Genomic DNA, 16,410 nt, shown 5'->3' with positions numbered 1-16,410 from the left:
AGAAAAATGCAGAACATGACAGAGGCAATTTTCAGAAGCCAAATAAAACATAGAACATAGAACAAACCAGCCCAGTACAGGCCCTTTGGCTAATGATATTGTGCCTAACTTTAACCTATGTACTCTTAGACCAGGGGTTCCCAACCTTTTTTATGCTATGGACCCCTTCCATTAACCATATTGGGAACTCCTGTTCTAGATCAATCTAACCCTTTCCTCCCACTCAGCCCACCATTTTTCTGTCATCCACCAGCCTATCTAAAAGTCTATTAAATGTTCCAAATGTATCTGCCTCGACCACCACCCTTGGCAGTGTGTTCCATGCACTCACCACTCTGTGTTTAAAAACCTACCTCTAACATTCCACCCAATACTTTCCTCCAGACATCTTAAAATTATGCCCACTCATATTAGCCTTATCCACCCCGGGAAAAAGGCACTAGCTCTCCACTCTATCTATGCCTCTTATCATCTTGTACACCTCTATCAAGTCACCTCTCATCCTTCTTCTCCTCAAAGAAAAAAGCCTGAGCTTGCTCAACCTAACCTCACAAGAAGAATGCTCCAGTTGATTCAATGGCATTATGGCAAGACAAATCTTCCCTAGTGTCATTGCCAACTTTCATCCCTTATTGTCCTGATGAAGGGTCTCGGCCTGAAACGTCGACTGCACCTCTTCCTAGAGATGCTGCCTGGCCTGCTGCGTTCACCAGCAACTTTTATGTGTGTTGCTTGAATTTCCAGCATCTGCAGAATTCCTGTTGTTTTCATCCCTTATTGTTAAGTAGAGTGAATCATTTCACCGGATGAAAATCAAAAACTATAGAAAACTTGAAATGAAAGCAGAAAATACTGCAAGCATGCCACAGATCTGTCATTATCTATAGAAAAAAAATGTTTCAAGTTCTATCCATCTGGGGAAGGAAGGAAACAAGTTAGTTTTAAATTATAAAGCGAATGGAGGAAGGATGGATAAGACAATGAGAATTTCTCTGATGAAGTAGGATTAGGATTACCATAGTGAGAAGCTGTTGATGAAGCTGTAAACAGTCTGCTGGAGGAATTTAGCAGATTGGGAGCATCTGTAGAGGAAAGGGATGTCGATGTTTTGCAACGGGACTGAGAGTGGAGAAAGGAGGTGGCTAGTATAAAGAGAAGAGGGGGATGGTGAGGAAAATCTATTGACGAAGCTGTCAGGTTCATAGATTAATCATGGGAATTAGAGAGGGAGAGAAAACTAATTATTACATTGGTGTGTGTGGAAACTTGTTCTGTGCAAATCTTCTGTCATACTACCTCATTATAGTGATGACCAGGCTCCAAAATGTACTGTGCTGACTGTAAAGAACTTTGGTACAGGCTGTAGTTGTGAAAGACTCTATACAACTGCAAAAGATTCGACAATTTTTTTTCTGTCTCTGTTTACTTTGAAAATAAAGTGTGTTAGATGAAAAACCTTATTTATCAGTATCTAAATCCTATATTATTACTTATTATTATTATTAGCTTTATTTGTCACATGTATGTACATCGAAATATTGAAACATGCAGTGAAATGTAATCTTTGCATCAATGACCAGCATGATCCGAGGATGTGCAGGGGACAGCCCACAAGTGTTGCCATGATTCCAGTGCCAACATAGCATGCTCACAACTTGCTAATCCTAACTCTAACCCATTTTTGGAATGTGGGAGAAAACAGGAATACACAAAGGAAGCTCACAGGAAGAAAGTGCAGACTCCTTACAGACAGTGGTGGGAATTAAACTCCAGTCACTGAACACTGGCACTGTAAATCTGTGTGCTAACCGCAATGCTACAGTGCCACCTTTTATTGCAGTACTGTTTTCTCTGACTGACTTTGATGATATGGATGCAGTGGACCATAAACAAGAGGCTGGGAATGCCACCAGAAGATCTTCCTGAAGATCAGTCTTGATTCAAAGTTCAAAGTAAATGTATTATCAAAGTACATACATGTCATCATGAATAACCCTGAGATTAATTTTCTTTTGGGCATACTCAATTAATCTATAGAATAATAACCATAACAGAATCGATGAAAGACCCACCACTTGGACATTCAACCAGAGTGCAGAGGACAAAAAACTGTGCAAATATAAAACAGAATTATAATAAATAAATAAACAATGAATATTGATAACATATGATGAAAAGTCCTTGAAACTGAGTCCATTGGTTGTGGAAACATTTCAGTGATGGGGTAAGTGAAGTTGAGGGAAGTTAAGTTGATTTCAAGAGCCTGATGATAGAAGGGTAGTAACTGTTCCTGAACCTGGTGGTGTGAGTCCTGAGGCTCCTGTACCTTCTTGCTAATGGCAGCAGTGAGAAGGGAGCATGTCCTGGGTAGTGGGGCTCCCTGATGATGGACGCTGCTTTCCTGCAACACTGTTTCATGTAGATATGCTCAATGGTGGGGATGGGCTTACCATAACGAACTGGGCTGTATCCATTTAATTTTGTAGGATTTTCCATTCAAGGGCATTGGTGTTTTCATACCAGGCTGTGATGCAATCTGCATCATAGCCTGATATGGAACAAGGCATGTTTAAAGACACAGAGTAATTTACGTGGAATATTTTGCTCTCCACAGGTGCTGCCTCACCCTCTGAGCTTTTCTGGGTTTATCCAAGGATCTCGATGGCAAAAGGAGATAATAATTAGTAAAAGGCAGCTCTGCCCTTGTGTAATATGATTTCTGTGGATTGATGGTTATGAGAGAGGGGAAGATAACTGGGGACCAAAGTTATGAAAAGCATGATAATTAGTTTTGCTGCATCCATCTTAATATTCTGATTGTATCTTTGTCCCATCTGTTACTCATTCAGGGTCACAGTGCCAATACACTGACAATAGACCATGTTTCTCCACTTCATGATGCATGCCTGGGGAACCATGTAGCATGTGCCAAAGCCTTAATAGAAGCTGGTGCCAATGTAAGTAATCTGATGTGATGCATTTAAATTGTTTCATGTTGTCAGAATCTCGCCCTCAAATAACTTTAATAAGAAGAAAATTTGGAGCTTCCAACACTCGTAAAGATGTTATTACAAAAAAAATGTACTTACATAATTGATAATTGATTTATTATTGTCACATGATCCAAGATACAGTGAAAAGCTTTGTTTTGTACGTCATCCAGACAGATAATTCCAAACATAAGTACATTGAAGTAGTACAAAAGGAAAAGCAATAAAAGAATCCATCAAGAATGTCCTGACCAGCTGCATCATGATCTAGTATGAGAATTGCAAGGTACCTGACTGCAAGTCCCCACCAAGAATTGCAAGGGCCACTGAGAGGATCATTGCGGTCTCCCTTCCACCCATTAGAGATATTTATCTGGGGAGCTGCATATGCAAGGACCTTAGCATCGTTAATGATCCCACCCAGATGTCTAACCATCTCTTTGACCACCCCCACCCCCCCGCCAGCATCAAGCAGGAAGTACCATAGAAACCATAGAAACTACAGCACAGAAACAGGCCCTTTGGCCCTTCTTGGCTGTGCTGAACCATTTTCTGCCTAGTTCCACTGACCTGCACACGGACCATATCCCTCCATACACCTCCCATCCATGTATCTGTCCAATTTATTCTTAAATGTTAAAAAAGAACCCGCATTTACCACCTCGTCTGGCAGCTCATTCCATACTCCCACCACTCTCTGTGTGAAGAAGCCCCCCCCAATGTTCCCTTTAAACTTTTCCCCCCTCACCCTTAACCCATGTCCTCTGGTTTTTTTCTCCCCTTGCCTCAGTGGAAAAAGCCTGCTTGCATTCACTCTGTCTATACCCATCATAATTTTATATACCTCTATCAAATCTCCCCTCATTCTTCGATGCTCCAGGGAATAAAGTCCTAACCTATTCAACCTTTTTCTGTAACTGAGTTTCTCAAGTCCCGGGAACATCCTTGTAAACCTTCCCTGCACTCTTTCAACCTTATTTATATCCTTCCTGTAATTTGGTGACCAAAACTGAACACAATACTCCAGATTCGGCCTCACCAATGCCTTATTCAACCTCATCATAACATTCCAGCTCTTATACTCAATACTTCGATCAATAAAGGCCAATGTACCAAAAGCTCTCTTTATGACCCTATCTACCTGTGACGACACTTTTAGGGAATTTTGTATCTGTATTCCCAGATCCCTCTGTTCCACTGCACTCCTCAGTGCCTTACCATTAACCCTGTATGTTCTACGTTGGTTTGTCCTTCCAACGTGCAATACCTCACACTTGTCAGTATTAAACTCCATCTGCCATTTTTCAGCCCATTTTTCCAGCTGGTTCAAGTCCCTCTGCAGGCTCTGAAAACCTCCCTCACTGTCTACTACACCTCCAATCTTTGTATCATCAGCAAACTTGCTGATCCAATTTACTACATTATCATCCAGATCATTGATATAGATGACAAATAACAATGGACCCAGCTCTAATCCCTGTGGCACACCACTAGTCACAGGCCTCCACTCAGAGAAGCAATTCTCTACCACCACTCTCTGGCTTCTTCCATCGAGCAAATGTCTAATCCAATTTACCACCTCTCCATGTATACCTAGCAAGTGAATTTTCCTAACTAACCTCCCATGCGGGACCTTGTCAAAGGCCTTACTGAAGTCCATGTAGACAATATCCACTGCCTTCCCTTCATCCACTTTCTTGGTAACCTCCTCGAAAAACTCCAACAGATTGGTCAAACATGACCTACCACGCACAAAGCCATGTTGACTCCCCCTAATAATCCCCTGTCTATCCAAACGCTTGTCGATTCTGTCTCTTAGTACTCCCTCCAATAACTTACCTACTACTGACGTTAAACTCACCGGCCTATAATTTCCCGGATTACTTTTCGATCCGTTTTTAAACAACGGAACAACATGAGCCACTCTCCAATCCTCCAGCACTTCACCCGTAGACAGCGACATTTTAAATATTTCTGCCAGGGCCCCCGCAATTTCAACACTAGTCTCCTTCAAGGTCCGAGGGAACACTCTGTCAGGTCCCGGGGATTCATCCACTTTAATTTTCCTCAAGACAGCAAGCACCTCTTCCTTTTCAATCTGTACAGTTTCCATGGTCTCACTACTTGATTCTCTCAATTCCATAGATTTTATACCAGCTTCCTTAGTAAATACAGACGCAAAAAACCTATTTAAGATCTCCCCCATTTCTGTATCATTAGGACTAGAATTGTTAAGGATGGGAAACAGCTTCTTCCCTTAAGCTATAAGACTACTGAACTACCTGCTACCACCTAGGTCTCATCACATATGAAGTGCCAGGACCATTAAGCTGTCTGCTTTTTAACTTGTGTCATAAATGCACCTTAGGATTTGTTAATTTATTTGTGGTAATTTTACTTTATGTGTTACGTGTGTGAGTTATACGTACAGTGTTGCACACCTTGGTCCAGAGGAACATTGCTTCATTTGGCAGTATACATGCGTACAGTTGAATAACAACAAACTGAGCTTGAACTTGACCTTGTACTATTACAGAGAAAGTGCAGTGCATGTAGATAAATAAGGTGAGACAGCAAAAGGTCAGGAAAAAACCTTCTCTATCAGAAATCTCGATAAGATTATCAAAAATCTGACAAGATTATTGAAGGCTATATTAGGGCATTGGTGTGGCTGAGATAGGTTTACAGAAATAACTTACGAAAAATGAGAAATACGTGACAGGGAATCTGAGGGCTGAGACTTCAGTTGCTATCAAAATGTGATGGCTCTCAAAGGTAATTCGGTTCAGCCATGAATATTGGGCCAGAACAGAAGAGACAAAAGGGGCCAGAGGATGGAGAGTTCACAGAGGTATTGTAGATTGAGTAAAAGGATCCGAATGTTATGAATTTTCCAAGACTGTTAACTTTACTCATACTGAAGGGTTAAGTTCTATGTGATGGTGAGTTTTTGGCTGGCTCCATTCATGCTGTTGAGGCATTACATTTATTAAGCAAGGATGTCAGGGGCAAGGTTTTTTTGCACAGAGTGGTAGGTGCTGGAACATGCTGCCAGGGGTGGTGGTAGAGGCAGATATATAAGGGATATTTAAGAGATTCTTCAATATGTACATGGATGAAAGGAAAATGGAGGGAAGGGTTAGATTGGCCTGCAATAGGTTAAAGGATTGGCACAACATCATGGGACGACGGGTCTGAACTATGCTGTTTATGTTCTTTGTTCAGCCCCCTGGACTACTTTGCTTCACAGAGTCTGTTTCAGCATCAGTTCCAAAGCTGCTTCTTTGAATAAAACCTTTCTCGTGCATGTCTTTGTCTCTCTCCTCTTTCCCGCACTTGATATCCTGCCCTTTGATATTAACACAGTCCAGCATGTTGTACATTGTGTACCCTGGCAGGATTCCAGTCAGTATCATAGGACAAGATGCATGTGGAATGACATTCCTGCACGTCTTGTGCCAATCCTGTGTAAATGAGCCACATAATTCATACTTGCTGGCTTGAGGCAGCCGGGAAGTAGATGTTTTGTGAGGAATTCTAACAGTTGCTGCAGGAAGTTGCAATGAGTAAGATCAATTTTCTCTGCTGGTGATTTGGATTGTGTATTTACAATGTCAAATGTTGATGTGTTTAGTAGGCAACTTCTTCTGATACAGTGTAGAGACTTGAGCACGCTAGGTTTTGGCCAGCACCAAATTTTGTGTGGTATAACCTCTACACTGGGTCAGAAGAAGCTGCGTACTAAACACAACAACATTTGTACAGTTCTAAAGAGTACAAAACCATCAGAGGTATTATCTTTCAGATGTATGACTAAACTGAGACCTGATCTGTTCTCCAGGATGGAAACAAAAGATACCATTTCAAATTGTAGCTGAATTATCCCTGCTATTTATCCTTCACTCAATGTTATTGAAGCAGACTGTCTGATGACCGTCACTGCTTGCTTCATGTGAATTGGCTTCCACGTTTCCTAAACTGCAGCAGGGACTGTACATTGAAAAACAGTGCTTAATTGGTCATAAAGTCTTTTGGGGCAGCCAGAAAAGAATGTGAAATGTACAACATAGAACATAGAATAGTACAGCACAGTACAGGCCCTTCGGCCCACAATGTTGTGCCGACCCTCAAACCCTGCCTCCCATATAAGCCCCCACCTTAGATTCCTCCATATACCTGTCTAGTAGTCTCTTAAACTTCACTAGTGTATCTGCCTCCACCACTGACTTAGGCAGTGCATTCCACGCACCAACCACTCTCTGAGTAAAAAACCTTCCTCTAATATCCCCCCTTGAACTTCCCACCCCTTACCTTAAAGCCATGTCCTCTTGTATTGAGCAGTGGTGCCTCGGGGAAGAGGCACTGGCTATCCATTCTATCTATTCCTCTTATTATCTTGTACACCTCTATCATGTCTCCTCTCATCCTCCTTCTCTCCAAAGAGTAAAGCCCTAGCTCCCTTAATCTCTGATCATAATGCATACTTTCTAAACCAGGCAGCATCCTGGTAAATCTCCTCTGTACCCTTTCCAATGCTTCCACATCCTTCCTATAGTGAGGTGACCAGAATTGGACACAGTACTCCAAGTGTGGCCTAACCAGAGTTTTATAGAGCTGCATCATTACATCGCGACTCTTAAACTCTATCCCTCAACTAATGAAAGCTAACATCCCATAAGCTTTCTTAACTACCCTATCCACCTGTGACACACATCAAAGTTGCTGGTGAATGCAGCAGGCCAGGCAGCATCTCTAGGAAGAGGTACAGTCGATGTTTCAGGCCGAGACCCATCATCAGGACTAACTGAAGGAAGAGTGAGTAAGAGATTTGGAAGTTGGAGGGGGAGGGGGAGATCCAAAATGATAGGAGAAGACAGGAGGGGGAGGGATGGAGCCAAGAGCTGGACAGGTCATTGGCAAAAGGGATACGAGAGGATCATGGGACAACTGAAGGAAGAGTGAGTAAGAGATTTGAAAGTTGGAGGGGGAGGGGGAGATCCAAAATGGATCTCCCCCTCCCCCTCCAACTTTCAAATCTCTTACTCACTCTTCCTTCAGTTAGTCCTGACGAAGGGTCTCGGCCTGAAACGTCGACTGTACCTCTTCCTAGAGATGCTGCCTGGCCTGCTGCGTTCACCAGCAACTTTGATGTGTGTTGCTTGAATTTCCAGCATCTGTAGAATTCCTGTTGTCTATCCACCTGTGAGGCAACTTTCAGGGATCTGTGGACATGTACCCCGAGATCCCTCTGCTCCTCCACACCACCGAGTATCCTGCCATTTACTTTGTACTCTGCCTTGGAGTTTGTCCTTCCAAAGTGTACCACCTCACACTTCTCTGGGTTGAACTCCATCTGCCACTTCTCAGCCCACTTCTACATCCTATCAATGTCTCTCTGCAATCTTTGACAATCCTCTACACTATCTACAACACCACCAACCTTTGTGTCATCTGCAAACTTGCCAACCCACCCTTCTACCCCCACATCCAGGTCGTTAATAAAAATCACGAAAAGTAGAGGTCCCATAACAGATCCTTGTGGGACAGCACTAGTCATAATCCTCCAATCTGAATGTACTCCCTCCACCACCACCCTCTGCCTTTTGTAGGCAAGCCAATTCTGAATGCACCTGGCCAAACTTCCCTGGATCCCATGCCTTCTAACTTTCTGAATAAGCCTACCGTGTGGAACCTTGTCAAATGCCTTACTAAAATCCATATAGATCACATCCACTGCACTACTCTCATCTATATGCCTGGTCACCTCTTCAAAGAACTCTATCAGGCTTGTTAGACATGATCTGCCCTTCACAAAGCCATGCTGACTGTCCCTGATCAGACCATGATTCTCGAAATGCCTATAGATCCTATCTCTAAGAATCTTTTCCAGCAGCTTTCCCACCACAGACGTAAGGCTCACTGGTCTATAATTACCCGGACTATCCCTACTACCTTTTTTGAACAAGGGAACAACATTCACCTCCCTCCAGTCCTCCGGTGCCATTCCCGTGGACAACGAGGACATAAAGATCCTAGCCAGAGGCTCAGCAATCTCTTCTCTCGCCTCGTGGAGCAGCCTGGGGAATATTCCATCAGGCCCCGGGGACTTATCTGTCCTAATGTATTTTAACAACTCCAACACCTCCTCTCCCTTAATATCAACAAGCTCCAGAACATCAACCTCACTCATATTGTCCTCACTCTCATGAAGTTCTCTCTCATTGGTGAATACCGAAGAGAAGTATTCATTGAGGACCTCGCTCACTTCCACAGCCTCCAGGCACATCTTCCCACCTTTATCTCTAATCGGTCCTACCTTCACTCCTGTCATCCTTTTTTTCTTCACATAATTGAAGAATGCCTTGGGGTTTTACTTTACCCTACTCGCCAAGGCCTTCTCATGCCCCCTTCTTGCACTTCTCAGCCCCTTCTTAAGCTCCTTTCTTGCTTCCCTATATTCCTCAATAGACCCATCTGATCCTTGCTTCCTAAACTTCATGTATGCTGCCTTCTTCCACCTGACTAGATTTTCCACCTCACATGTCACCCATGGTTCCTTCACCCTACCATTCTTTATCTTCCTCACTGGGATAAATTTATCCCTTACATCCCGCAAGAGATCTCTAAACATCGACCACATGTCCATGGTACATTTCTCTGCAAAAACATCATCCCAATTCACACCCGCAAGTTCTAGCCTTATAGCCTCATAATTTGCCTTTCCCCAATTAAAAATTTTCTTGTCCTTTTTGATTCTATCCTTTTCCGTGATAATTATAAAGGCCAGGGAGCGGTGGTCACTGTCCCCCAGATGCTCACCCACTGAGAGATCTATGACCTGACCCAGTTCATTACCTAGTACTAGATCTAGTATGGCCTTCCCCCGGTCGACCTGTCCACATACTGTGACAGGAATCCATCCTGGACACACTTAACAACTCTGCCCCATCTAAACCCTTGGAACTAATCAGGTGCCAATCAATATTAGGGAAGTTAAAGTCACCCATGATAACAACCCTGTTATTTTTGCACCTTTCCAAAATCTGCCTCCCAATCTGCTCCTCAGTATCTCTGCTGCTACCAGGGGGCCTATAGAATACCCCCAGTAGAGTAACTGCTCCCTTCCTGTTCCTGACTTCCACCCATATTGACTCAAAAGAGGATCCTGCTACATTACCCACCCTTTCTGTAGCTGTAATAGTATCCCTGACCAGTAATGCCACCCCTGCTCCCCTTTTTCCACCCTCTCTATCCCTTTTAAAGCACTGAAATCCAGGAATATTGAGAATCCATTCTGCCCTGGTGCCAGCCAAGTCTCTGTAATGGCCACTACATCATAATTTCATGTATGTATCCAAGCTCTCAGTTCATCACCTTTGTTCCTGATGCTTCTTGCATTGAGGTACACACATTTCAGCCCTTCTACCTTACTGTCTTTACACCGATTACTCTGCTTCTCTTTCCTCAAAGCCTCTCTGTATGTTAGATCTGGCTTTACTCCATGCACTTCTTTCACTGCTCTATCGCTCTGGGTCCCATCCCCCTCGCAAATTAGTTTAAATCCTCCTGAACCATGCTAGCAAACCTACCTGCAAGGATATTGCTCCCCCTCGAGTTCAGGTGCAACCCATCCAATCCAACAGAGGGGGAAGTCTGTCCTTCATCCACGATAACCAATAAGGTTGCTATAATTTATTCCAATCTATGCAAGCAGGCTTTTTCCATTAGGTTGGGTGAGACTAGAATTAGAGGTCATGGATTAAGGGCGAAAGTTGAGATGTTTAAGGGACACATAAGGAGGGACTTCTTCACTCAGAGGGTGGTGAAAGTGCAGAGCAATCTTCAACTAAAAGTGGTTGATGCAAGTTTGATTTCAACATTTACGAGGGGTATGGAGGCCTATGGTCTGGGAGCTGATGAGACTAGGCAGAGCAGTAGTTCGATATGGACCAGATGGGCCATAAGACCTCTTTCTGTGCTGTAGTGCTCTATGACTATTTATTCAAACAGAATATTGCCCCAAGGGAATGCGTAACTAATATCACTATTGAATTTTAGGTCAATGCCACCACTATCGATGGGGTGACACCACTGTTCAATGCATGTTCCAGTGGAAGTGCAAATTGTGCCGAGCTTGTATTGCAGAATGGCGCTAAACTACATGGCCAGGACTGTTGGGCTTCAGCCATTCATGAGGCATCAAGTAAAGGTAAGTCATTCCTCAACTGACACCAGCATTTTTCTTTTATAACGCATACTCACAAGACCACACGCTGCGCAAACAAGAAATGAAAACAGAAATATTTTGGGAAACAGGCAGCCACTCAGGTCATGTCTGTGGAGAAGAAAATAGAATTAATATCTCAAGTTGAGGAACTTTCAACTGCAAAGTGATTTCCATAGGTTGTTCATTCTTAAGCCTTTTTGACTGATCAACCATATTAAGGCTATTCTTCCCCTTGATCCATTTTCTCGTTGAGTTAGTTCAGGCTTTTCTCTTCACAGTGATGGAGAATGAGTGGTGACTTGGTAGAGGTGCAAATCATAAACACAAGAGGTTCTACAGCTGCTGTAAATCTGGAGTAACATACATACAAAATGCTGGAAGAACTCAGCAGGTCAGGCAACATCTATGGGGAGGAATAAACAGTTGATGTTTCGGGCCGAATCCTGATGAAGGGTTTATTCCTTCCCACGGATGCTGCCAGGCCTGCTGGGTTTGTCCAGCATTTTGTATGCGTTACTCTTGATAGAGGTGTACAAGATTATAGGAGGCATAGATTGAGTGGGTAGCCAGATACTTTTTTCCACAAGTCAGAAGTGGCTAATACAAGGGGGCACAATTTTAAGGTGACTACAGGAAAGTATACAACAGGCGTCAGAGGTCTGTTTTAACACAGAGCATGATGGGTGCGTGAAGCACTCTGCTAAAGGTGGTTGTAGAGGTAAATACATTAGGAACATTTAATAAACACTTAGATAGTCACATGAATGAAAGGAAAATGGAGGACTATATAGGAGAGGAGGTTTGGATTGATCTTAGAATAGGTTATAAGCTTGGCAGAACATCGTAGGCCGAGGGGCCTGTACTATGTTCCATGTTCTGTGGACCTCTAGCAGAACTACTTTTAAGGATGCATTATTCAGTGTATCAGAGGGAACTTGGTAACATGCCAGCCATTTTGTGAAAGGGTGACTCAAGCTGAGAGGCCAGGCCAGTAATGCTGGCACTCTAACCTTCGCTGTGTACCTGAGAATAATTTAAACGCACTCACATTATTGCACAGTTGCAGATCTGGGAAGTGTTTGCACAGAAAGGTTGTTGAATACTATTACGGGCAGCACAGGAGCCAAGCTAATAGAGATGCAGCTCCATAGCTCCAGCAACCCAAATTCAAACCTCTTCTCTGGCGCAGTATGCGCAAACTTTTACACATTTAAGATTCAATATTTATCATATGTACATTGAAACATCCAGTGAAATGCATCATTTGCATTAACAACTAACACACCCGAGGGTGTGCTGCGGGCAGCCCGCAAATGTTACCACACATTCCGGCGCCAACATAGCACGTCCAAAATGTTTGGCAGAACATTTTTCCCTGTGACTGAATTTGAACTTTAAATATGGTGTCCTTGAAATATCTTTTGAAACAAGGAATAATTTTATAAAAATTAACCAATTGTAATTTAATTCTGTCCAATGGCATAACTTTGCTAAATTTTTGATGTTGTAATTAGGTCACAGTGAATGCATACAAGTCTTGATCTCTTGGGGAGCCGACATAGATCTAGACATCTCTCACCAAGGAACGCCTCTGTATGTAGCCTGTGTACATCAGCAGTACTTCTGTATCAAAAAACTGCTCCATGCAGGTGAGAGCTTTCACAGTTACATTACGTGTAGAACTTACTGAGCAAGTTTATACAGTAGGTAGCAGAAGTGGTGTGTGGAAGTGGTTGGAAAGGTGTGACTCTTTCATTTACTTACAGATACAGCATGGTAGCAGGCCTTTCAGGCCCAAGGAGCCCACGCCAGCCAGTTACACCCACGTGACCAATTAACCTATTAACCCGTGCATCTTTGGAATGTGGGAGGAAACTGGAGCACCCGGAGAAAAGCTACACAGTCACAGGGAGGCTGTTAGAATGGCGAGAACGGGCACCGGCTAAAATTTAAGCTTGGGAACTTCGAAGTACAACAAGTGTAGGTAGGTTGGTAGTTAAGGCAAAGGAATGAGATGTGGGATTGCAAGGTACCTAGCAGTCTCCTCATGATGACATCTGTGGGAATTGCATCCAACTGTAGCTCCTGACTGACAAGGTCAAGGAACTGGAGCTGGAGCTGGACATAGTCAGGAACGTCAGGGAGGCTAAAAACATCATAGATGGAACTTTTACTGAGGTCATTGTCGTTGTGGCTATCCCTCGAGGTCGAGGATGATGGTCTTTGTTCTGAAGAAGTGGCCCACAGAATGAAGACGCCTGTGCGTGTATTTGTTTAACGTGTACTTGATGTTGCACTTCAAGAAGCACACGGTACTTCACAAATCAACCAACTGATTCCAATGGCATGGAAACCGCGATGATTGGATCTGATGGATTTGTTGCAGCTTTCATCCACCTTCACAGCCATTGAGTTCAAAGTAACTTCGTCCGCCTGTTCCACCGTTGAGGCCTTGGTTGGATTGTTCTTTGTCAAGGACCTCACCCTCGACCTTACCACCATGGGTGACCCTACCAGGAGCATAGCTCCAGACGGCATTGCTCTCGGGATCACAGGACCACACAAGCTTCTCCACCACGACAAGGTGACAGTCCACGGAGAAGTTTTACTGAGGTAGTCAGACCCAGAGTGCAGACATCAGATAGTAGATGGGTGACCACCAGGAGAAGTAAGGGGCGTAAGCAGTCAGCGCAGGGTTCCCCTGTAACCATTCCCCTCAGCAACAAGTATGCCGCTGTAGTGGTGAGGTGGGGTGTTGGGGAATGATCTATCAGGGCACTGCAGCAGCAGCTAGGCCAGTGAAACTGTGGCCAGCTCCGTCATCCCCCATCTTACAGGAGCAGCATTCCTCTGCCTTAACCACCGTCCTACCTACAGTTGTTATACTTCGAACTTCCCAAGCTTAAATTTTAGGAAGGGTAAAGCCTAGCAGAGCGATAGTGATAGGAGACTTGATAAAGAGGAGAATGGACTGGAGACTCTGTGGCCGTGAAAGAGAGGGCAGGATGGTGTGTTGCCTCCCACGTGCTAGGATCCAGGATGTCCACAGAGAATTCTCAAGAGGAGACAGAGATCATAGTGTGCATTGGCATAGGTAGAAAGGGGGAAGAGATCCTACGCAGAGAAAGCACATCTTTAGGGAAGAGGCTGAAGAGCAGGACCTCCAAGGTCACAATCTCTGAATTATTCCATGCTAGTCAGGGCAGGGGTAGGATGATATTACAGGTGAATGAATGGCCGAAGAAATGGTGCAGGAGGTAGTGTTTCAGACTTCTGGATCATAGGGATCTCTTCTGAGGAAGGTACGACCTGTACAAAAAAGACGGGTTAACACCTGAACCCAAAAGGGACCAATATCCTTGTGGGCAGGTTCGTTAGAGCAGTTGGGGGGGGCTTAAACTAAGTTGGCAGGAGGATGGGAACCAGAATGATAGAGCTGAGGAAGGGCCAATAGGAACACAAGTCAATGCAGTGTCTAGTGGAACAGTAAGGAAGGACAGGCAGATGACAGGACAAAATTACGGTTGGTGGCATGAATTAACATGGGGACAAAATCTTCAAAAAGGCTGATGAACACAGGACTGAAGGTGTTACATTTGGCTGCAAGCTGTATATGGAATAACGTACATTATCTTGTAGTACATTTAGAGGTTGGCATATGAGATATTGTGGGCATCAATGAGTCGTGGCTGAAAGAAGATAAGAAGATCATAGCTGGAAGCTTAACATCCACGATACACATTGTATCAAAAGGACATAGGGAGTGGTGTGGTTCAGTTGGTAAAAAATGAAATCAAATCTTTAGAAAGAGGTGACATAGGATCAGAAAATGTCTAATCCTTGAAGGCAGAGTTAAGAAACTGCAAGGGTAAAACGACCCTGATGGGAGTTATATACAGGCCTCTGAACTGTAGTTAGGATGTAGGATATGAGTTACAATGGGAGATGGAAAAAAAAGCATGTAGAAAGGGCAATGTCACATTACTCATGGGGGATTTCAACATGTAGGTAGATTGGGAAAAATCAGGTTGCTGCTGGATCCCGAGGGGGAGTTTGTTGAATATCTATGAGATGGCTTTTTAAAAATGCTTGTGGTTGAGCCCACTCTGGGAAAGGCAATTCTGGATTGGGTGTTGTGTAGTGATGAAGATTTGATTAGAGAGCTTAAGGTAAAGGAACCCTGAGGAAGCAGTGAACATTATGTAATAGATTTCACCTTGTAGTTTGAGAGGGAGAAGATAAAATCAGATGTATCAGCACTACAGTGGAGTAAAGGGAATTACAAAGACATAAAAGAGGAGCTGGCCAAAGTTGATCGGAAGGGGACACTGGCAGGGATGATGGTAGAGCAGCAATGGCTAGATTTTCAGGGGGCAATTCAGAAGGTGCAGGATAAATACATCCCAAAGATGGAAGTATTCTAAAGGGAGGATGAGGCAAGGAAGTCAAAGGTAGCAGACAAGCAAAAGATAGTGCATATAATAAAGCAAAATTTAGCAGGATGTTAGAGGATTGAGAAGCTTTTAAGAACAACAGAGGGAAACTACAAAAGCCATAAGGAGAGAAAAGATGAAATATAGGACCATACGACCATAAAATATAGGTGAAGAATTAGGCCATTTGGCCCATCGGGTCTGCTCCACCATTTCATCATGACTGATCAATTTTCCCTCTCAGCCCCAATCTCCTGCCATCTCCCTGTATCCCTTCATGCCCTGACTAATTAAGAATCTATCAACCTCTGACTTAAATATACCCAATGACTTGGCCCCCACAGCCGCCAGTGGCAAAAAAGTCCACAGATTTACCACTCTCTGGCTAAAGAAATTCCTCCTCATCTCCATTCTAACAGGGTGCCCCTCTATTCTGGGGCTGAGTCCTCTGGTCAGACTCTGCCACCATATGAAACATCCTCTCCACATCCACCCTGTTGAGGCCTTTCAATGACATCACTCCTCATTAGGAAATAGGAAATACGAAATACGAGATACGAGCAGGAGTAGGCCATCTGGCCCATCGAGCCTGCTTCGCCATTTAATAAAATCATGGCTGATCTGGCCATTGACTCATTTCCACCTACCTGCCTTTTCCCCAGAACCCTTAATTCCCCTACTGTGCAAAAATCTATCCAACCTTTTCATAAATATATTTACTGAGGTAGCTTCCACTGCTTCATTGGGCAGAGAATTCCAC

General features: G+C 43.7%; 1 protein-coding gene across 3 annotated transcripts in view; it reads left to right on the top strand.

Annotated features, from left to right (window-relative positions):
- Positions 1-16,410, top strand: part of LOC140197565 (ankyrin repeat and SOCS box protein 5-like) — a 104,791-nt gene that overhangs the window by 63,352 nt on the left and 25,029 nt on the right. For all 3 annotated transcript variants that reach the window (XM_072257679.1, XM_072257678.1, XM_072257680.1), the window contains 3 exons: positions 2,850-2,957; positions 11,049-11,199; positions 12,732-12,866. In XM_072257679.1, coding sequence (XP_072113780.1) covers positions 2,850-2,957; positions 11,049-11,199; positions 12,732-12,866 — 394 coding nt within the window. The remainder of the gene's footprint in view (positions 1-2,849; positions 2,958-11,048; positions 11,200-12,731; positions 12,867-16,410) is intronic.

Source organism: Mobula birostris, chromosome 5 (genome assembly GCF_030028105.1).
Source record: "Mobula birostris isolate sMobBir1 chromosome 5, sMobBir1.hap1, whole genome shotgun sequence".
NCBI lineage: Eukaryota > Metazoa > Chordata > Chondrichthyes > Myliobatiformes > Myliobatidae > Mobula > Mobula birostris.
The sequence above is the reverse complement of the archived record's forward strand: the minus strand, read 5'-3'. Positions and strand labels throughout refer to the sequence as shown.